Source organism: Budorcas taxicolor, chromosome 1, assembly GCF_023091745.1.
Source record: "Budorcas taxicolor isolate Tak-1 chromosome 1, Takin1.1, whole genome shotgun sequence".
Taxonomy (NCBI): Eukaryota; Metazoa; Chordata; class Mammalia; order Artiodactyla; family Bovidae; genus Budorcas; species Budorcas taxicolor.
The window spans coordinates 117,644,685-117,668,636 of record NC_068910.1 but is presented as its reverse complement, the minus strand read 5'-3'; the positions used below and the strand labels follow the sequence as shown (position 1 = coordinate 117,668,636).

At 37.6% G+C, this 23,952-nt stretch overlaps 1 protein-coding gene across 2 annotated transcripts in view; it reads left to right on the top strand.

Moving 5' to 3' along the window:
* Window positions 1-11,293, top strand: part of IFT57 (intraflagellar transport 57) — a 69,596-nt gene extending 58,303 nt beyond the window's left edge. The window contains exons 7-11 of one of the 2 annotated variants that reach the window (XM_052643234.1): window positions 4,540-4,611; window positions 5,899-6,030; window positions 7,342-7,404; window positions 9,957-10,023; window positions 11,003-11,293. In XM_052643234.1, coding sequence (XP_052499194.1) covers window positions 4,540-4,611; window positions 5,899-6,030; window positions 7,342-7,404; window positions 9,957-10,023; window positions 11,003-11,181 — 513 coding nt within the window. In that variant the 3' untranslated portion in view covers window positions 11,182-11,293. The remainder of the gene's footprint in view (window positions 1-4,539; window positions 4,612-5,898; window positions 6,031-7,341; window positions 7,405-9,956; window positions 10,024-11,002) is intronic. The other variant, XM_052643244.1, reaches the window with a different exon arrangement.
* Window positions 11,294-23,952: the final 12,659 nt, after the last annotated feature.

Here is a 23,952-nt window from a genome sequence, read left to right as displayed (position 1 = left end):
AATAATCTCTAGAGGTGAAATTGCTGGGTTAAAGTGTAAGAACACTTTTATAAGGCTTTTATAAAAATAGTTGTATGTCAGGAAATGTGTCCATCTCAAAGATCTTAAGAAAACAAGCATTCAGATTTGCCTGGCAGATAATTATAGATCATTACTAGTTTTCCACTTTAAAAGGCAATAAGAATACACAGATGTCCCATTAGCTTATCAAATTAGAAAGTCCAAAACCAAATTCTTCAGTATTTCTGACCCCCTGAAATCCATTCTGTTCTTGTCACACTGTGATTGTACTATGCTCTCAGTTCCTAAGACTAGAAACTTTGCAGACATCTGTCTACTTCCCCCCCACCTCTTCAGCCACCTCACACTTCCCCTGAGTCAGTAATCAAATACATGTAGTCTGTCTCTGCAGTGTCCCTGGAATCCACCCCTTCCCTTCCATTCTTACAAGCACTGCTCTGATAAACCCCTGCTAATCTGTCAGTGAGCTTCCCACAGCCTCTTAATTGGCCTGCTGCTGCTGCTGCTAAGTCGCTTCAGTCATATCTGACTCTGTGCGACCCCATAGACAGCAGCCCACCAGGCTCCCCCATCCCTGGGATTCTCTAGGCGAGAACACTGGAGTGGGTTGCCATTTCCTCCTCCAATGCATGAAAGTGAAAAGTGAAAGTGAAGTCTCCCAGTCGTGTCAGACTCTTCGTGACTCTATAGACTGCAGCCTACCAGGCTCCTCCATCCATGCGATTTTCCAGGCAAGAGTACTGGAGTGGGTTGCCATTGCCTTCTCCAATTGGTCTGCTACCAGCCTTCAATCTCTTACCTTTCTAATTGGTCCTTCACTCTGTTACTTTCTCAAAACACAGACTTGTCTTTAAAACTGAAATCAAAACTCTTTGATAGCTCTCCATTATCTCTACAAGATAAAATCCACACTCCTTAATTAAAGCCCTTGATCTAATTTAACCTACCATCTCCAGCTTTGTTTCCTTGTGATTCAACCACCTCACCCCACCCACCCTATGAACTTTGTGTGTTATATTCTAGCCAGCCTGGCCTACTGTTCTCTATATATTTTCCTGTTTTCCCTTGTTCTTGTTACTCCCTCAGCCTAAAATACTGTTCCTCTCCCCCTCCTTTTCAGCAAGTTGAAATGCTAGTACTCACGTTTCAAGGTTCCAATGAAATGCCAGCTCCTCCATGGAGCTTAACATCAATGTAAGTTGTCATCGTTATGCACAGATGAGTCAGGCATGTTTGCTTCTCTCAAAATACTTTGAAAATCAAAACATGAAAAAAAATGTATGTTTTAAACATTTGCTGGATAGAAAACAATGCTAGGTAGAAGAAAGTAGAACAGAAAAGTATTTTAAACACCAGTTACACTAAATTTTAAATGTATGTGTAAATATATGTGTATGTTTATACATTTATGTATATATATACACACATATACATATGTATCTATTGACAGAGACAGAGACTGATAGGAATACTTGAGCCTGATGTTTATTAAGCTAACTTTTTTTTTTTAATCAGGCAGGATGAGTACTTCTTTACAAAATTATTATAATGATACTTGTTAGGTTCATTATCTTTCATCAAAATGCTTGCTTGAGCTTAACAGGTTTCCATTTTTAAACTTAACCATATTAGGTCTAGTTGCAGGAGGTCAGCCAGTTGATTCTCTTTTCCTGTGTTGACTGGCTTAGTTGGAGGGGCCTGTTTCCTGGTCACATCTGTCTAACCCTAGTCATAGGTCATCAGCAGTCCCCTCAAGTATAAAATGAAGGCATTGCTCTAGATGATTATTAGATGGGTGAATCGATCTTCAAGGTTCTTTCCACGCTCTGTATTCTGAGATACTTTCCACTCATGAGACAGAAAAAGTGTTTAAGGACACAGCAAAGTGCTGTTTGTTCTCTGCTCTAGGGTTTCCCTGGTGGCTCAGGCAGTAAAGAATCTGTCTGTAATGCAAGAGACCCAGGTTTGATCCCTGGATCAGGAAGATCTCCTGGAGAAGGGACTGGCTTCCCACTCTAGTATCCTTGCCTGAGGAGCCTGGCAGGCTGCAGTCCGTGGGGTCGCAGAGTTGGACATAGCTGAGTGACAAACAGTTCTTTGACTAGCACCTTCACTGGTGTCAAGCAGCCAGTTTCTCCTTTTATTAACTCTGAACCGCCAAAAGATACTGTGTGGGGATTAGCACCCTGGGCTTCTGATCCACAAGCACCACTACCTCTGGGGCCTTGGACGTGGCCCTTTCTGTCACTGAGCATCTGTTTGCCTATCTGTGAAATGATGAAGGTCAGGCTAGATGCTCTTTGAGCTTCTTTGCAGATGTAATGTAGTTTCATAATTGATATGTGTGAAATATCCAAGGATTTTTTACCATATAATCACAGACACGTTTCAAAGTTAAGAAATCATTAGAATAGAACTATTCACAAAAGAATTTTTCCTTCATAAAGTGGTGTAAATATAAAATGGGAGCAGGAAGGGAGAAAATGCAGAAAGGTATGTGTGATTGAGGGATAGCCTGGCCCCATCACTTACTTCAACTCACCTTAATATTTTTTCTCATCTGATGAATATTTTTCAAGTCTTAAAGTTGTTACCTTTAGTAATATAAATCAAAAATTTTTAGAATCTCTTCTAGGAAATTAAAATGTTGTGATAGATTTTAAATATGCACATAAATTTAGATCAGTCTAGAAGTAGTAGAATATGTCTCAAATATATGAACTCTAATAATCATTACAGAGATTTCTTAAGAGGGAGACTCTGAAGTCTAAACAAGAGAGCCCCATTTTAATTTCAAGGGACAAACTAATATTTGATATATGATATAAGTTCAAACTACCTTACAGTTGTGCTCGTTTCACATGCTAGCTAGGTAATACTTAAAATCCTTCAAGCCAGGCTTCAGCAGTATGTGAACCAACAACTTCCAGGCGTACAAGCTGGATTTACAAAAGGCAGAGGAACTAGAGGTTAAATTGCCAACATCCATTGGATCATAGAAGAAGCAAGAGAATTCCAGAAAAACATCTGCTTCATTTACTACACTAAAGCCTTTGGCTGTGTGCGTATAACAAACTGTGGAAAATTTTGAAAGAGATGGGAATACCAGACTACCTTACCTGCCTCCTGAGAAACTTGTATGCAGGTCAAGAAGCAACAGTTAGAACCAGACAGGGAACAACGGACTGTTTCAAAGTTGGGAAAGGAATATGTCAAGGCTGTATATTGTCACCTTGCTTATTTAACTTATATGCAGAGTACATCATGTGAAATGCTGGAATGGATATATCTATCACAAGCTGGAATCAAGACTGCTGGAAGAAATATCAACAACCTCAGATACATAGATGATACTCCCCTAATGGCAGAAAACAAAGAGGAACTAAAGAGCCTCTTGATGAAGGTAAAAGAGGAGAGTGAGAAAGCTGACTTAAAACTCAAGAAAGAAAAGAACTTAAGAAAACTAAGATCATGCCATTCAGTCCTGTCACTTCATGATAAATAGATGGGGAAACAATGAGAGACTTTATTTTCTTGGGCTCCAAAATCACTGCAGATGGTGATTGCAGCCATGAAATTAGGACACTTCTTCCTTGGAAGAAAAGCTATGACAAACCTAGCTGCTGCTGCTGCTAAGTCACTTCAGTTGTTGCTGACAAGTCGCTTCAGTTGTTGCTGACAAAGGTACATCTAGTCAAAGCTGTGATTTTTTCCAGTAGTCATGTACAGTTGTGAGAGTTTGACCATGAAGAATGCTGACTGCCAAAGAATTGGTGCTTTTGAACTGTGGTGCTGGAGAGGACTCTTGAGAGTCCTTGAACTGCAAGGAGATCCAACCAGTCAATCCAAAGAAAATCAACCCTGAATATTCTTTGGAAGGACTGATGCTGAAGCTGAAGCTCCAATACTTTGGCCACCTGATGTGAAGAGCCAATTAATTGTACAAAACCCTGATGCTGGAAAAGATTGAAGGCAAGAGGAGAAGGGGGCAATAGAGGACAAGATGGTTCCATGGCATCACCGACTCAATGGACATAAGTTTGAGCAGACTCTGGGAGATGGTGAAGGATGGGGAAGCCTGGGGTGCTGCAGTCCATGGAGTCACAAAAAGTTGGACATGACTTAGCAACTGAATAAAAACTTGATTCCAGAGTTGCTTCTGTTATATATAATTGTTACTGTTTAAACAAGTATTTCTTTTCTAGTAATTAGGGTTTTTTTCCATTTTGATGGGTAGTCATAAATATTAACCACCAGCAGTGCAGGGATAATTTATATTCAAATTGTCAGACATCACTCTGTGAACACATAAAATAATTTAAATTTATTTAGAACCTTTTATCCTGAAGTGCTCTACACATATTTCTTTATAATCTGATTGCAAGCTATATATAGGCCTCTCCTACCTGAAACAGAGCAGCAACCAAAGTAATTAAAATAAAGAATACAGCTTCAAAAAAGTAGAAGAAAGAAGGAAATGTATTTTTCACTTCTTCCTCTATGCTGTTATCCCTATAGGATTGGAGAATCCATGTTGACCAAATGCACCAGCACAAAAGTGGGATTGAATCTGCTCTAAAGGAAACCAAGGTATGTGAATTACTTCAGATGAGTCCGTGAGTCCATTTATTCATCTGTGAAGTACCTGTTAAGGGAAGACATGAAAGAAAAACGGCCCAGTCCTTACCCTTGAGGAGTTTACTGATCAAATATACCATATTATATTTCAACAGCCCTAAGATTTAAACCAACTAAAGAAAGGTAACTATTTAAAATGTGTGTGTTATGTATATATATATATATATATATATATATATATATATATAGTTTATTGCATACTTTAGATAGTTTATTTATATATGTAGGTGTGTTAGAATCATTTCATCATTCTTTCCTCTTTGAATCCCAAAGAATAATAGCGCGCCAGGCCAGCAATGCCTAGAACCTACAGCTTCCAGGCTTGCTGCCCTGCCAGTAATAGGGACTTTTGGAGACTACCGCAAGGAAGCCAAGCTGCAGTAAGGTTCTGGTTCCCAGACTGGAGCTATAAGTTTGGTTTGGTTTGGTTTGAACAGTATAAGTTTATTTTCCCACAGCTCCAGAGGCCAGAAGTCTGATATCAGGATGCCAGCGTGACCAGGCTGTGGGAGGGCTCTCTTCCTGGCGCACATGCAGCCACTTACTCGCTGTGTCCTCACATGGGGAAAGAGAGCTATGATGTCTCTTCCTCATATTATAACAACACCAGTTCCGTCTGCTCCACTCTGATGACCTCATTTAATCGAAATCACCTCCTAAAAGGCTCCAGTACAGTCACTTGAGGGAAGATGGGGGAAAGGAAGGCATCAACATATTAATTTCGGAAAACACAATTCAATCATAGCAAGATTGCTCATGCCAAAGTATGAATCTGCTATAGAACCCCTGTTTCCCTCTGGATACCACTCAAAACTGGCATCTTTTTTTGTGTCACCCAATGATGTCACTGCAGACTAGAGCGATAAGTTTAATGATCTACTTCCAGCTGCAGTATTCCAGTCATCTTTGAATTGTGCTCATAAGAAAATTATGTTATTCCCTTACCTACTTTGATTGTGAACTTTAAAGCAGATTCCACTCACACACATTTTGGATTTGCATAAGGACAAATAAATCAACTAACACTACCAGGTGCTTTTTAATTTTAACATTCTGCAAAGTGTGACTAAAATAATTCTCCTTGCAGACTTTTTTGTTACTGAAAATTTCAAACTGTTTCGTCTTTTTCATTTGTAACTAAGAATTTGTGGGCTGAACGGAGGTTTAACCCATTTAGAACTACTTTGGAAAAACATATTTGTGCATTCTTTGCCTATTAAAATTTTATGAAATTTCTAGGGATTTTTGGACAGACTTCATAATGAAATTAGTAGGACTCTGGAAAAGATTGGCAGCCGAGAAAAGTACATCAACAATCAGCTCGAGCACTTGGTTCAGGAGTATCGCGCGGCTCAAGCCCAGCTGAGTGAGGTAACTGAAGAGTGACAGCTGGGGCTCATTCCAGGTCATGACTCTAATCCCTAAACTTGGCACAGCACTTCTCTTCTAGAGGGTCATGCAGTACTTTTCACAGACAGCAGCACAATAATTCTCTGCCCGCATTCGGAAGCAAATGGAACATGTCATCTCCATTTTAGAGTGATAGAAATGACATCCTAGGAGTCCTTAAAATGCATTTCTTCATCTGATTGAAGTAAAAGAAGTCATGTATTCCTTAGAAAAGGAACAGAGTGTCAGGACACCTGGTTTTGTTTCTAAGTCTGCTGTTAATTTACTGTCTGAGTAGGAGGAAGTAAGAGTATGCATTTACATGTGTCAGGGAGAAAAGACAGCCTTGCCATAATGGCTTACAACCACATAATCAGGGATATGAAAGTGAGACACATTCAAAGACAGCAGTTTAATTAATTAAATGAGCACATTTTTTGATCCTTGCAACGTTTTAGAATTTCAACCAAAAATAAAAACCTTCATCCTTTGAAAGCAGCCGCGCTTTGTTCCAGCGGTAGGGATCTAAAGGCTTTTTTCTCTGGGATTTATGCTCCCCACTTTCCTGATACTGAGGAAGACCACTAAGAGCACTTACTGATGTCAGTTGAAGGCAGACAAAGTTAGAAGGAGAAAAGAATGGGAATAAACTGGAGATACTTTTGTATGAATACTTTTAGGAGTTCTCAAAGACGAAGCAGAAACTAACCTTCACATTTTTTATTGTTTGTTTAATTAACTGTTCACACATATACACATGAATTTATGGATATTTTTACTTTTAAAATGCTGTAAAAAGTCTCTGATTAAAGCCACCCTGTATTTCTCAAACACCGACACTAAATAATTGTTAAATAAGTTCCCAAGAACACATTCTATATTGTCATACTGCCTGTTAAATCTTACTAATTACTGATTCTGATGTTCTGTTGTTTTTGAGAATGAGTTTTCTCTGCATAGCGGGCAGATTAGATCAACCAAGAGCCATTGTCTAAACTGTTTAGGAATGGCTGAGGACAGATTTTTATTGTGAATTGTGGCCCTGTGTGTTACGCAGTCAGTATATGGTGATTGAGGTAGTTCACCCTTATATAGTGTTTTCATTAAATACATGGTGCCCGTTAGGGACATTCCAATAGCTGCTGTTAAAATGTCACTTTTCACAAATGTATTCACAGACAAGGAGGGGGGTTGTCATAAAATGATATGCAGAAGTTGTGAATACAAAGAGGTCATATTTAAGTAATCTGCTTGTTTTGATTTTGCCATTAAACAAAATGTTTTCTCCCTCAGGCAAGGGAGCGTTACCAGCAGGGAAACGGTGGAGTAACTGAAAGAACCAGAATCCTGTCTGAGGTACACACTGTGTTCACCCAAATTCTCACCTGTCAGCAGGGCCCTGCTGTTGACAGCCATGGATGGTTTAATACTGCTACAGCCATGGTTGTTTACTTTAGTAATTGCTTCCTGTGGCTCTAAATCCTTTTCTTCAGGAGAAAAATCCCTAAATTTTCTTTTCAATGAATCAGTTAGGTATTTATATACCTACTTATTTCCACAAAATGCCTAAAATTGTTTTACTAAATGTAACATAAAACATGCTAATGTTATTAGCACGTTTATAACCTTCCTTAATCTTTTTAAAAACATAATAATTATAATTAACATATAGAAGAGTAAGTAAAGTATTTACTTAAATGTCTATAAAGGTGACAGTCATATCCGACTCTTTGTGACCCTGTGGACTGTAACCTACTAGGCTTCTCCGTCCATGGGATTCTCCAGGCAAGAATACTGGAGTGGATTGCCATTTCCTTCTCCAGGGGATCTTCCCGACCCAGGGATCGAACCCCAGTCTCCCGCATTAGAGGCAGACACTTTAACCTCTGAGCTACTATAGTAAATTTTAATGTTAGTATTTAAGATACAATTTTTTTAATGATTGTTGTTGATAACTTGTATGTGATCCTGTTTGTCTGTCCAGAAACTGAGACAGGCATTTAACCCTTTCCCTTCTAAAGGGATTTTTAGACTATTTTTAGAATAGTATAAAAAGAGTTTTTAGAATGTTTACATACATTGTTGTATTTACTTTCATCATTTTGCAAGAGATGGAAGACCTAATATATATTAGTTATATTAATAATACATGTATTATATTTTATGTATTAGGTCTTACCTTTAAATATGTGTGTGTATGTGTATATATATATATATTAATAATATATACTCCTGCTTCTCACTGAAGAGCTGAGAGGAAAAAAGGCCTGACAAGATCAGTAGCCAGTGTGGGACTAAAGTCTAAGACTATCTTTGGATACATTCAAGTATAATTGTTACAAACTTTTCTGCATAGTGGGCTTCCTAGGTGGCTCAGCGGTAAAGAATCCACCTGCCAGTGCAGGAGACACAGGAGATGTGGGTTCAATCCCTGGGTCAGGAAGATCCCCTGGAGAAGGAAATGACAACCCACTTCCCGTGTTCTTGCCTGGAGAATCCCATGGACGGAGGTGGGCTATAGTCCACGGGGTCACAAAGAGTCTGACGTGACTGAGCAAACAGCACACACACATTCTATGCAGTAGAATTAAGCTTTTTTCCTGGAGATTATTTGAGGAGTAAATAGTTATTTTAAAATAATAAGAATATTACTTCAGAAATATTTAGACTCTAGTCCTGTGGTGCTTCTAGGCAGATAAAACATTATACAGAACTAAAGTGCTCACTTACGTTAGGTAAATTAACACTGGAAGGGAGTCCAGGGAACCATTTAGTTCTTTCGGAGTATGTAGTTATCCCCAGTTGTAACATTTCAGATGCCTGAACAAAATTAATTTGCTTTACTTGGATGTGCACTTTATTCCCAAGGAAGTTTTTACTCACCAGTATGATAAAAAATAAAGACTACTAAGTTATAATAATTATGGTTTGGTTCTGCTGCTGCTAAGTCACTTCAGTTGTGTTTGACTCTCTGTGACCCCATAGATGGCAGCCCACCAGACTCCCCCGTCCCTGGGATTCTCCAGGCAGGAACACTGGAGTGGGTTGCCATTTCCTTCTCCAATGCATGAAAGTGAGAAGTAAAAGTGGAGTCAATCAGTCATGTCCGACTCTTCGCGACCCCATGGACCGCAGCCTACCAGGCTCCTCTGTCCATGGGATTTTCCAGGCAAGAGTACTGGAGTGGGGTGCCATCGCCTTCTCCATGGTTTGGTTCTAGATTGTATCAAAATTTTTTCAGTTTTTTAAAGGTGATAACTTTCTACCAATATTAACGCTAGTTTGGAATTTTGCTAATAACAGAGACTATAGTACAATTGTGAGTATGATGTAGAGTACATATAAGGGCCAGTATAACAGCACAGTACGCCTCTTGGAGTTCATGGTTTGGATAAAGCAGTTAGAATATTTTTACATATAGCCATATGGCATAAATGTTATTTTTAGTGTCCTATAGTGGAAGAGGTGGCATATTCTGTTACAAAATTATAATATTAAGAAAGATACCTAGTAAATCTTTAGAATTAGCAGAGCCTTTAGGATGTTTATGGTATTTTAATTAATAACTAGTCATTAGAGACTTGCATGGTAGATGCTGTGAGATAACTGCAAAGCTTGAGTGCCTAATGCCTAAAAAAAAAAACAACTTAGATCTGTTACAACCTGAGACAGTTAATGAGAAAGTAATTTGGGGACGTTTAACAATAGGAGCACGCTTAGAAGATAAAAAGCTTAGCATGTCTGCATACTGCATCTTATTGTTCAAATTATGTCCAGGATACTGCTAATATCTTTGTATCCCTTTATGTGTGTATTATGTCTGAATTATTTGTCTTAATACATCATTCAAAAATTTGGAAGTTTCTTTAAAATCCAGCGCTCATGAGAACTTTTGTTTTCAATGAAAGGTTACAGAAGAGCTAGAGAAGGTGAAACAAGAAATGGAAGAAAAAGGCAGCAGTATGACTGACGGTGGTAAGTACACACTAATTTTAAGAAGAAAATGAGCAAAAGCAGTGTCTCTCCTTAAGAAATGTATTTTTAAGAAGGTATTAATAAATAGGAAGTCTCCTTTTTAAAATGAATTTGTTTGAAGGAGGGGTACATGGTACAAAAATGATGTCTGATAATCAGTATACTATCTTCCTTATAAATGAGCTGAGAAGAGTCATTTTTACTGTCATTCAGGATTTTATTCAAACTATATCTGTTCAGAAATAGGGTAGAAAATATTTAAATATACACTTTGATATGCCTGTTTAAAAATGTAATATTTTGTTCTGTTTTCATCCAGTGAGATTCATCATTCCATTTTATTGTACAGAAACACTCAGTGTAGGTGATGATGTGATGACTCCTTTTTCACTCACCCCCAGTAGGCCTGATGGGCAAGGGTCAGACAGGGAAGAATTAATATTCCGACAGTAATCATCCTCCATTGTGAGCTAGTTACTTTGACATGGCCTGGTGGTGATTGCCCAAAGGCCTTTCTATGTTCTAGAAAGATTTTAGAGTTCTAAGTAATCTTTCAAAAGGTGATGTATAGAGGGTTTGCAGTATGTTTGAATGAACCCATTAGCTCTGTCTCAAAGTAATTCTTTCTTCCCTTTGTATCCCTTTTTTAATCTCCTTTCTCCTGTAGTATCCTTTTTTCCTTAGACAGATATACTAGCCCATTAAAAAATACTGAAGAAATCATTATATACCCCTTTAGCAACTCTTCCCCTAGAAAAGAAGTTCAGCCTCAGTATATCAAATGCTACATCATTTCCCAGACTAGAAATTTCAGGTGTTTAAAATGCCACAGCAAAACTGTGTGAATGTCAGTAAATTGTTGGCTATGTTTTTAACCCTGTTTTTGGCTTAAGACAAAGTGAGGAAAATGTCATACCATTCTGTAATAAACTGATACTCCAAATGAAAATTTTCATTCCATGTTATTTTCATTCTGCAGCTCCTCTGGTGAAGATTAAACAGAGCTTAACGAAGCTGAAGCAAGAAACCGTTCAGATGGACATTAGAATCGGTGTTGTGGAACACACATTACTCCAGTCGAAACTGAAGGAAAAGTCCAACATGACAAGAGACATGCATGCCACAGTCATTCCAGAATCTGCAATAGGCTCTTATTAAAACATACCATTTTTCATGCTTCTGATTATTGGTTTTTTATAGAAAATCATATTTCATGTTGCATAGATTACAAAGCACAGTTATTCCTCTTCAAGCATGTTGATGGGTATTTTTTAACATATATACACACATATTGTATCATGATGATTATGGATGGTCAAAACTTTTAAATTGAATATAATATTTAATAAAGTAATTTAAAATTCTCACTTTCAAAGCAGCTATCACTAATCATTACATATAGTAAAGCCCTGACCTGGTGGCTCCCTGTTCTTATGGTTCTGTGCATTTGAGGGAGAGGAACGTGGTGCAGAGTGGGTAGGACCCATGCTTTCTGCAGGTGCTGCTGCTGCTGTCAGCACAGGGACCTTTGGCATAAGCCGGCCCCTTCCATTTGATACACACACAGTGATCACAAGTGTTTCTGCTCCCAGATGCCGCCAGCAATGGCTAGGAATTCTTTCCAAAATTCCAAACTACCCTTGCCTCAACTTTATGGTTACCTAAAATTACGTTTTTTTAAAAAAGCATAAGAATAAAACTTTAGTATCTTTATTAACATTTGAAGTTTATTACTTACCATGACCATTTCATGACTAAACTGATTTTATATCTACTATGATCTAAGGTTCCCTGATAGAAAATAAATATTTCAGTCATGTTTGATTATGTTCCTGTAGTGAATAAAGAGGTATATACATTTCTCAGTTCTACTTTTTTCTGTGGTATCAGATGTACTAAAGAGTCATTTTGTAGCAGAAGGAAGGATATCAAGTCATGTCACAATCAGCCTCCTGGTACTGGTGGTCTTTATTTACACATTTTACTGAGCAACTTTCTCATCTGGGATTTCTAAGTTGGTGACATAAGCAATATGAGAGTGACCAGACTTGGAACTGGGGGAAACTGATGAAATGTGCTCAAACCAGAAGATAGTCCACACTTATTTTTTTTTTTTAATAAGGGGGAAACAAGGATCTAGTGATAAATTTTGATTCGAATACTATATTTGTGTGTGTATGCGTATATATGTATATATATATATGACAAAAAATAAAATCCCCTTCATATTTTTCATTTGATTATTTTATTTCCACCCTGCTTTGTTTTAGCTTTTACTTTCCATATATATACCCTCACACACACAAATCTTTCTCTTTCAAACTTTCTAGTTTAAGATTACATTTAGATAAATCAGTATGCATAAACTATTCTTTTACTCAAGAGTGAAAGTGAAAGTCCTGTCTGACTCTTTGTGACCCCATGGACTGTACACTCCATGGAATTCTCCAGGCCAGAATACTGAAGTGGGTAGCCTTTCCCTTCTCCAGGGGATCTTCCCAACCCAGGGATCAAACCCAGGTCTCCCACATTGCAGGCAGATTCTTTACCAGCTGAGCTATCAGGGAAGCCCATTACTCAAGAGGGTGGCAATCAATACAATGGCAAAATCATTTTATTTAATTTGCGATAATAGGTAGTTCGAAATGAAGTCCCACATTTTTCCCTTCCTTTATGGTCATTGGGAGGCGCAGAAAGACCAAAACCTAACTTTTGGACCCACAAACTCAACAGCAGTTTCCCTGGAACTTACTTGCATAGGTATTGTCATGGTTCAGACGGTAAAGCGTCTGTCTACAATGCGGGAGACCCAGGTTTGAGCCCTGGGTTGGGAAGATCCCCTGGGGGAGGAAGTGGCAATCCACTCCAGTACTATTGCCTGGAAAATCCCATGGACAGAGGAGCCTTGTAGGCTACAGTCTGAGCAACTTCACTTTTCACTTTCACTATTGTCATGGGATGAGAGCTCTCCATAAAATGTACTGTTACTCAGAAACAAAGTGCACTCTTCATTTCATGCAAATGCAATAATCTAAGAACTCTTCCAATAACTAGTGTAAGCAACCTATTTTCACGTCCTTTGAAATAATCCAATTTACTCAGGTTGGGCCAGGTGGTCCTCCTTTCAGTTCCCATAGAGCCCTGTGAATAACAGAACTTGTACTATATTGTCATTATTTTTTCCTCCATTATCTCTAACAGATTGAGCTGCTTGAAGATACAGAGAAAATCTTGTTTCTGTGTTCCTAACCAGGTCCTAGCACATAGGATGTGAGTTAGTAAGTGAATGGGTAGATGTAGTGTGCAGCTCCAGAGTAGATAGCAGGTCCTATTCTACAGCAGGTTAATTTAATGTTATCAAGTCTGAGATCTGACAGTTTCAAGATAGTAATTATAAATCATAGGTCCAGCATTGGAATTGGCAGCATTAGTATGAACTCTTGGGTTTTTCAGTTAGATTAATTGAAAATAGAAATATTTATAGATATAGAAATACAAATACTTTTATACATGTGTTTACTAGTTCCGTCCTCTAAGAGTGTCTAGAAACAGTGACTGCTGCTGCTGCATCACTTCAGTCGTGTCCGACTCTGTGCGACCCCATAGACGGCAGCCCACCAGGCCCCCCCGTCCCTGGGATTCTCCAGGCAAGAGTACTGGAGTGGGGTGCCATTGCCTTCTCCAGTAGGTAGCAATGAGAAGACCTAGCACTCAGATCTTGGTTTCTAAATTTTCTACTTAACAAAAACAAAAAAACAGGTTTCTTAGAAAAATTACTAATTCCTGGGGTGGGGCAGAGAAAGCACAGATGAGCCTGGAATTCTTTGCCAGATAGTAAGGACATGTACAAAGAAATGATGGGGATATGGCTAAAGGACATAGACTGTAGAATTATCATACTAGCCAATCTGGGATAACTGAGCATCAAAACAAATAATAATAAATTATAACCCAGAGAATAAAACAACAAACTATGAGTCCATACAGGTAGAGATAAATGAATCAATGGCAGAAGAGAAGGGTCCTCCTTATAGTACAATAACAGCTAAAGTAAAAGAAATATAGCATTTAGAAATCACCATCTGGCGACGGCCATGCAGGTGTATCTCACAGATACTGTAGGTTCAATCCCAGGCTACCACCATAAAGTAAATAATAAAGTATATCACATGAATTTTTTAGTTTCCCAGAGCGTGTAAAGGTTATGTTCACAATAAACTGTGGTCTCTATTGTCTGCAATAACATTGGCTTTTAAAACTATATTGTACTATATTGTATATATTTTAATTAAAAAATACTTTATTGCTAAAAACTGCTAACCATCATCTGAGGTTTACAAGTCATAGTAATAGAATCAAGGCCCACTCATCAAGTTGTGAACAAGAAGTTTAACTGTGAATAAATTGTGTTCCTTCCCAGGTTAGTTGAGAAAGGATAGACAGGAAGGAGGGGAGAAGAAAGGTCTCCACTTCTGCTGGGACTTTTTAAATAGTCAAGAAGGAAAGTACTCTTCAAACAGAAAATTGAGAGACAAATTTGGATAATAGCTAATTATCATTCAATGATATCTTGAGTAGCAAATAAGAAGGAATTTGATGGAGGAAAAAAAGATCTCTAATCAGGGAATTTCCTGGTGTTCCAGTGATTAGGATTCCATGCTTCCACTGCAGAGGGCATGGGCTTAATGCCTGGTCAAGTACCAAGATCCCAAATGCCACATGGCATGGCCAGAAAGGAAAAAAAAAAGGTCACTGATCATAGAATAATAATAGTAAACATTTGAAGAATTAACTTTTCTTAACAACTCCCCAAATGAAGCACAGAGAATGAAATAAGCATTTCCAAAGCATGTTGGGAAAATGGCACAATATTACTGGTAATTTGAACTGGCCTCAATGTACTTCTTTATGTACGTTGTTGTCTAGTTGCTAAGTTGTGTCCAACTCTTTGTGACCCCATGGACTGCAGTCCACCAGGCTCCTCTGTCCATGGAATCTTCCAGGCACAAATACTGGAGTAGGTTGCCATTTCTTGACAAATGCTAAAACTAGTAGGTAAAAGTTTAATGAAAAACTGAGTATTTACATAATCTCAAAGCCCATGAGATACTCTACAGAGAGAAAAATCATAACTTGACGGTGGAGAAACCTGGGATATATCACTTTAAGGGATCAGAAGTTAACAGTGAAACAGATAGCATGTTTCTCCTGAAAAGAGCACACATTCCTGAAAGTGTATGACTTGACTCTGTTAATAGTCATGAGAAAACATCAGACAAATCCAATAGAGGAATGTTTTACAAAATGGCCTCTGTTCTTTTAAAAAGTGTACTTGTGGCTGACTCACACTACTGTATGGCAGAAGCCAGCACAATATGGTGGAGCAATTATCCTCCAATTGAAAATAAATTTTAAAAAAATCAAGAGCGGCTAATTAAAAAAAAAAAATTACAAGGTCATGAAAAACACCGAGGAATTACTCCAGATTAAAGGAGGTGAAAGAGACATAATTAAACGCAACAAACAATTCAAGACTGAATAGTGGGCAAAAAAAATAAAAAAGCCTTTATTTGTTAGAAAAGGTAAGATTTTCTGAGACAGGTAAGATTAAGATCTATAGACTGGATAATTGTGTTAACATTTTTTTTAATATTTGTACTGGAGTTATACAAAAGGATGTCCTTCGTTTTAGCAATACACACAAGTATTTGGAGGCAAAGAAGCATCATGTCAGCAACTTGCTCTCAAATGGTTCAGGGAAAAAAATGTATACTTGTGTGTATGTTTGTATATTCACACACGTATAGAGAAAAAAATGAGTTTTAAAATATGGTTAACTGTTAACATTTTGAGATTTGAGATAATAATATATAAAAATATATAGAAATCCACTGTACATTTTTAGAACTTTTCTATAAATCTGAAATTATTTCAAAGTATAAAGCTAAAAAAATGATGGTTCTTGGAAATGATATGCTTTGTATAAAGTAAGTCTCCCTTTGATTCAAATAGGCAACTTGTGTGAATCGTATGACCTCTCCAATAAAATTATATGGCCCAATGAACATGTCTTAAACTTACATAATGATTTATTCATTGATGAAGTAGGAACAACTTTCTGACACCTCTAAGGAACTATTTCTCTACTGCCCTCTTAATTAACCCTAGGTCAGCATTTCCCATGAGTTTAAACAAGCAAATGTTTCTATAACCAGTAAATTTGAAAAACATTAAATATCATTTCCTTCAGGACTTCTCATCTGCACTGTGAATCTGCAAGCAGCAAATGTAGTTCCCTTTCTTTTCTTTTTCACAAGGAATGTAACAGCAGACCTTCTTCACCGAGAATGCCCTTTAAGAATGTAGATTTAGGTAAACGGGTATGAAAAATCAGTGTGCAGTTCTTAGATTATTTTCCAGCCTTTTATTAGAATAGATGGGTCTGTGAAGGAAGATGAGAAAACATGTAATTCTCTGATTCAAAACTCTTCTGCATGACATGGATGGTTAACAAACATGGGGTTGAATGCTGAGGGTCAGTAGACTTTAAGGATTTAGGAACCTTTGTAGAGAACCTAGGATTAAATGCCCAAATGCTTTTCTTCTTAAAACTTTTCTGCCAGCCTGAAATGCTTTTTGTGTTTTCTTTAAAGCAGTCTTCATTATAACAATGTGATTGAAGTAGTTAGAGAGGATCCTCTCTATTTTGTAGTCAAATAGCAATCATTGTCAAAGCTTTACCTTTTTAAAAACTGAATGCACCCAACAACCAAGTCATAATTCCTAAAATTTTATATTTGAAAAGGTGGCATGGTCTTTTAAAGGGTAAAATCAATTTTGGATTCACTAGTTTGTTGTCATTTGACAAGTCTTTTTACAAATACAGGAAAGAAGAGGGCAAGAACCATCTTAATGTGTTCATGTTAACATGTTCTAAAGAATACATCTTAAGCATTAGATTTCCATAATTGGGTGTTTTCGATACAGACATGCAAAGTTCAAACCTGTGATTTGCTGAGTCACCATTAGTATTTTATTTCAGGCCACCTTGGTCCACTCCATACTTTGTCCTTGCCCCTTTGAGAACTACAGTGACACTTTCCAGTTGCTCCTCAATAGTGCCCTAGAGCTCATCATCTGCTTTTTCCCATCCCCTATTTGAGAAATTATTGGATAAAATCTTTGTACATAGCCCCTACTCTACAGGTCAGTAGTCAACAGCAAGTTATCACTTCCTTACCCTACACAGCATTCTCTAGGTTGGAAACCTCTGAAGTTCCCAACTCTAGTATGGAATCAAGTAGTCAACTTCTAAAAAACAAAAAATCCAATTTCCCAGCCCTCCTCTCCCTCAGTTCTTATCGCACAGGTCTTAGGTGGAACCTTGGGTGGTCAGAAAGTTTAAAAAGCTCCTCAGGTGCCTTTGATGCAGCTAATCTAAGAACTCCTTTAAGGAATTAACACTCTAGAAATGTTTCCTGGCTATGAGTAAACAGATAAACTACCTTAGATCCAAAAGTGTCTTCAAAGAGGATCTAAATTAGTGCTTCTTCTGTGAGCTATCTTAAAATTAACCCCATCTGAAATGATTTTTAATTAAGTACCCTAGATTATTTACCACTAGAGTTTAAGACATACTAATATTAAAAACTGTCTTTAAAAAATAGTAAAACCAAAGCCATAAAGGTTTAAGTGCCCTGCCTATTTAACAAACCAAGATTACAAAGTGCAGAGTTTCCTAATCTGAGGGAGCTTCAGGTTCATAGCCCATCACCCATCCTGTCCCATCTATGGCCCAACACACAATTATACAGTCAGATTTCCATTCATAGCCCAAAACTACTTTTTTCTCTACTCCCTATATAAAGGCTTTGGCACAGAACACTGCATGGGGAGTCCAGACACCTTGATTCCAATCCCAACTTTTCTAGTAATTTTCTGCATGACTTTAAGGATGTTACTTATCTTCAGCATTAATTTTCTTCTTCTGAAAAGTTAGGAGTAGGACTAACATATTCTGGATGCTTCTAGTCCTAAGACTGCATGATTTTAAGTTTTAATAGGCTCACCTCCACTGTAGTAGCTTGCAATGGTGTACCAGCCCCTAAGAGCTCATTGTCAGAGATTCAGAAATTTTGAGAGTGGTTATTAAACTGTTGTAGCTTAAAATCAGCCATCAATGGGAGTATTTACACCATAGAAATAGGACTAAAAATCATGGCTTTAAAAAACAAAAAGACAAGAGGAGAACATGATGACAGAGGAATAGGTGGACGTGGAGTACATCTCTCTCCATAGATACATCAAAAATACACCTTCAGACACAGAAGTGCATGCAGAACACCAGCTGAGCGCAGACAGGAGGACCTGATCAGTGGAAAAGAATATATAGAACCATGCAAAACTCAGTAGGACAAAGGAACTGGGGCGGGGGGCGGGGGGGGGGGGGGGGCGGGAGGGGGGAAACAGGAGTGTTAGTAGGACTGGACTGGCCCTCAGTGGGTGGGGGAACTGAAGCAGGGGTCTGATCCCCAAATCAGGGCAATTGTCTGAGTCAGAGGAGAAACAGTTAAGGCTAAAAGTAAAACAGCTGATCTGTGGCAGCCTAAATGGAATGAGAATCAGACAGTCCTTGCCACAGCCATACATACCCCAGACAGAGACGCTGGTCTCCTGGAAGGAGCGGCAGCTTGGAGCTGGAGTTTAGGGACTGTGGAGCAACCCCAGGGCCAGGGATGCTGTTGACTGTGGAGAGACAGATCAAGGAGATGTGAGGGAGGAGGTCATGGTGGGAATTTCCTATGGAGGAAAGCCAGGCAGCCACGGAAACAAGGAGAACTACCTGAAAAAGAATACAGAAAATGACAGTACAAATGATCAAAAACCTTGAAAACAAAACGGAGAAAAAGCAAGAATCAATTAACAAAGACCTAGAAGAATTAAAGAATAAACATACAGAGACAAACAACACAATTACTAAAACTAAAAATACTCTACAAGGAATCAATAGCAGAATATCTGAAGCAGAAGAACAAATCAGTGAGCTGGAAGGTAAAATGGTGGAAATAACTTCTGAAGAGCAGAATAAAGTAAAAAGAATGAAAAGAACTGAGGACAGTCTCAGAGATCTCTGGGACCATATCAAATGCACCAACATTCAAATTATAGGGGTCCCAGAAGAAGAAGAGAAAAAGAAAGGGTATGAGAAAATTTTTGAAGAGGTTATAGTTGAAAATTTCCCCAAAATGGAAAAGGAAATAGTCAATCAAGTCCAAGAGGCACAGAGAATCCCATACAGGATAAACTCAAGGAGAAACATGCTAATCAAACTAACAAAGACTAAACACAAAGAAAGAGTATTAAAAGCAGCAAGGGAGAAGCATCAAATAACATACAAGGGAGACCCCATATGCTTAATAGCTGATCTTTCAGCAGAAACTGCAGGCCAGAAGGGAATGGCAGGATATATTTAAAGTACAGAAAGGAGAAAATCTACAACCAAGACAAATGTACCCAAGAAGGATCTCATTCAAAATTGATGGAAAAATAAAAAGCTTTTCAGACAAGCAAAAGTTAAAAGAATTCAGTACCACCAAACCAACTTTACAACAAATGTTAAAGGGTCTTATATAGTCAAGAAGTACAAGAGAAGAAAAGAGATCTACAAAATCAACCCCAAACAATTAAGAAAATGGCAATGGGAACATATATACCAATAATTACTTTAAATGAAAATGGATTAAATGCTCCAACCAAAAGACACAGATTGGCTGAATGGACACAAAAAACAAGACCCATATATACGCTGTCTATAAGAAACCCACTTCAGATCTCAAGACACATATAGACTGAAAGTGAGAGGATGGAAAAAATATATTCCATGCAACTGGGAAGCAAAAGAAAGCTAGAGTAGCAATCCTCATATCAGACAAAATAGACCTTAAAATAAAGTAGATTTCAAGAGATAAGAAAGGACACTACATAATGATCAAGGGATCAATCCATGAGGAAGACATAACATTTGTAAATATCTATGCACCCAAGATAGCAGCACCTCAATACATAAAACAAACACTAACAGACGTAAAGGGAGAAATTGACAGTAACACAATAATAGTAGGAGACTTTAACACCCCACTCACACTAATGGATAGATCATCAAAAAAAATTAATAAGGAAACACAAGTCTTAAATGATACATTAGATGAGATGGATCTCATTGATATCTTCAGGACATTCTATCCAAATGCAGAAGAGTACACCTTTTTCTCAAGTGCACACGGAACATTCTCTAGGATAGACCACATTTTGGGTCACAAATCAAACCTCAGTAAATTTAAGAAAATTGAAATCATATCAAGCATCTTCTCCTACCACAATGCTATGAGACATCAATTACAAGAAAAAACCCATGAGAAACACAAACACATAGAGATTAAATAACATGTTTCTAAATAACCAACAGGTTACTGAAGAAATCAAAATGGAAATAAAAAATTTTCTAGAAACAAATGACAATGAAAACATGACAACTCAAAACCTACGGGATGCAGCAAAAGCAGTTCTAAGAGGGAAGTTAACAGCAATACAATCCTACCTCAAGAAACAAGAAAAACATTGAAAAGACAACCTAACTTTACACCTAAAACTGGAAAAAGAAGAACAAAACATCTGGAAATTAGTAGAAGAAAAGAAATCACAATGATCTGAGCAGAAAAAATAAATGAAAGAAACAATAGTAAAGATTAATAAAACTAAAATCTGGTTCTTTGAGAAGATAAACAAAATTGACAAGCCTTTAGTCAGACTCATCAAGAGAAAAAGAGAGAAGAATCAAATCAACAAAATTAGAAATGAAAAAGGAGAGGTTACAACAAACAATGCAGAAATACAAAGGATTATAAGAGATTATTATGAACAATTATATGGCAATAAAATGGATAACCTGGAAGAAATGGACAGATTCTTAGAAAAGTTCAATCTTCCAAGACTGAACCAGGAAGAAATAGAATTTATGAACAACCCAATTACAAGCACTGAAATTGAAGCAGTGATCAAAAATCTCTCCAAAAAACAAAAGCCCAGGACCAGATGGCTTCACAGGAGAATTCTATCAAACTTTTAGAGATGAGCTAATGCCTATCCTTCTAAAACTCTTTCCAAAAAATTACAGAGGAAGGAACACTTCCAAACTCATTCTACAAGGCCACCATCACCCTGATACCAAAACCAGACAAAGACAGCACAAAAAAGAAAACTACAGGCCAATATCACTGATGAACATAGATGCAAAATTCCTCAACAAAATTTTAGCAGACAGAATTCAGCAACACATCAAAAAGCTCATGCACCACGATCAAACTGGGTTTATTCCAGGGATGCAAGGATTCTTCAATATACACAAATCAATCAATGTGATATACCATATTAACAAATTGAAAAATAAAAACCATATGATCATCTCAATAGATGCAGAAAAAGCCTCTGACAAAATTCAGCACCCATTTATGATTAAAACTCTTCAAAAAATGGGCATAGAAGGAACCTACCTCAACATAGTAAAGGCCATATATGATAAGCCTACAGCAAAGATTATTCTCAACAGTGAATAACTGAAAGCATTCCCCCTAAGATCAGGAACAAGACAAGGGTGTCCACTCTTGCCAGTATATTCAACATAGTTCTGGAAGTTCTAGCTACAGCAATCAGAGAAGAAAAAGAAATGGAAGGAATCCAGATTGGAAAAGAAGTAAAGCTCTCACTGTCTGCAGATGACATGATACTATACATAGAAAACCCTACTGTTAGTATCAGAAAATTACTAGAACTAATCAGTGAATTTAGCAAAGTTGCAGGATACAAAACCAGTACACAGAAATCCCTTGAATTTCTACATACTAACAATGAAAAATCTGAAAGAGAAATTAAGGAATCAATCCCATTCACCATTGCAACAAAAAGAATTAAATATCCAGGAATAAACTTACTTAAGGAGACAAAAGAATGGTACACAGAAAATTATAAGACACTAATAAAAGAAATCGAAGATGACATAACAGATGGAGAGATATTCCTTGTTCCTGACTAGGAAGAATCAATATTGTGAAAATGACTATACTGCCAAACACAATCTACAGATTCAATGTGATCCCTATCTAATTACCAATGGCAATTTTCACAGAACTGGAACAAAAGATTTCATAATTCATATGGAAGCACCAAAGACCCTGAATAGCCAAAGCAGTCTTGAGAAAGAAAAATGGAGCTGGAGGAAACAACCTTCCTGACTTCAGATTATACTACAAAGCTACAGTCATCAAGACAGTATGGTACTGGCACAAAAACAGAAATATAGACCAATGGAACAAGATATAAAGCCCAGAAATAAACCCATGCATCTATGGGGTACCCTATTTTTGACAAAGGAGGCAAAAATTTACAGTGGGACAAAGACATCCTCTTCAATAAATGGTGCTAGGAAAACTGGACAGCTACACGTAAAAGAATGAAATTAGAACACCTCCTAACACCATACACAAATATAAAGTCAAAATGGATTAAAGACCTAAATGTAAGACCAGAAACTATAAAACTCTTAGAGGAAAACATAGGCAGAACACTCGATGACATAAATCAAAGCAAGATCCTCTATGACCCACCTCCTAGAGTAACAGTAATAAAAACAAAAGTAAACAAGTGGGACCTGATTAAACTTAAAAGCTTTTGCCCAGCAAAGGAAATTCTAAGCAAGGTGAAAAGACAACCCTCAGAATGGGAGAAAATAATAGCAAATTAAACAACTGACAAAGAATTAATTTCCAAAATATACAAGCAGCTCATACAACCCAATACCAGACAAACAAACAACCCAATCAAAAAGTGGGGAAAAGACCTAAACAGACATTTCTCCAATGAAGACATACAGATGGCTAACAAACACATGAAAGGATGCTCAACATCGCTCATTATCAGAGAAATGCAAATTAAAACTACAATGAGTTATCACCTCATACCGGTCAGAATGGCCCTCATCAAAAAGTACAAACAATAGATGCTGGAAAGGGTGTGGAGAAAAGGGAACACTCTTGCACTGTTGGTGGGAATGTAAATTGATACAGCCACTGTGGAAGACAGTATGGAGATTCTTAAAAAACTAGGAATAAAACCACTATATGACCCAGCAATCCCACTCCTAGGCGTATCCCCTGAGGAAACCAAAATTGAAAGAGACACATGTATCCTGTTGTTCATTGCAGCACTACTTACAATAGCTAGAACATGGAAGCAACCTAGATGTCCATCCACAAATGAATGGATAAAGAAGTTGTGGTACATATACACAATGGAATATTACTCAGCCATAAAAAGGATCACATTTGAGTCAGTTCTAATGAGGTGGATGAACCTAGAACCTATTATACAGAGTGAAGTGAGTTAGAAAGAGAAAGATAAATACCGTATTCTAACGCATATATACAGAATCCAGAAAGATGGTACCAAAGAAGTTATTTACAGGGCAACAATGGAGAAACAGACATAGAGAATAGACTTATGGACATGGGGAGAGGGGAGGAGAGGGTGAGATGTATGGAAAGAGTAACATGGAAACTTACATTACCATTTGTAAAATAGCCAACGGGAATTCACTGTATGGCTCAGGAAACTCAAACAGGGGCTCTGTATCAACCTAGAGGGGTGGGATGGGGAGGGAGATGGGAGGGAGGTTCAAAAGGGAGAGGACATGGGTACACCTATGGCTGATTCATATTGAGGCTTGACAGAAAACAGCAACATTCTGTAAAGCAATTATCCTTCAATAAAAATAGACAGATTTTTTTTTAAGTGAAAAAAGAAAAAGAAAACAGGACAGAGAGGCAGTTTACTAGCATGCCATGAATAGTAATGTTCCATAGACCAGAACCAAATGCA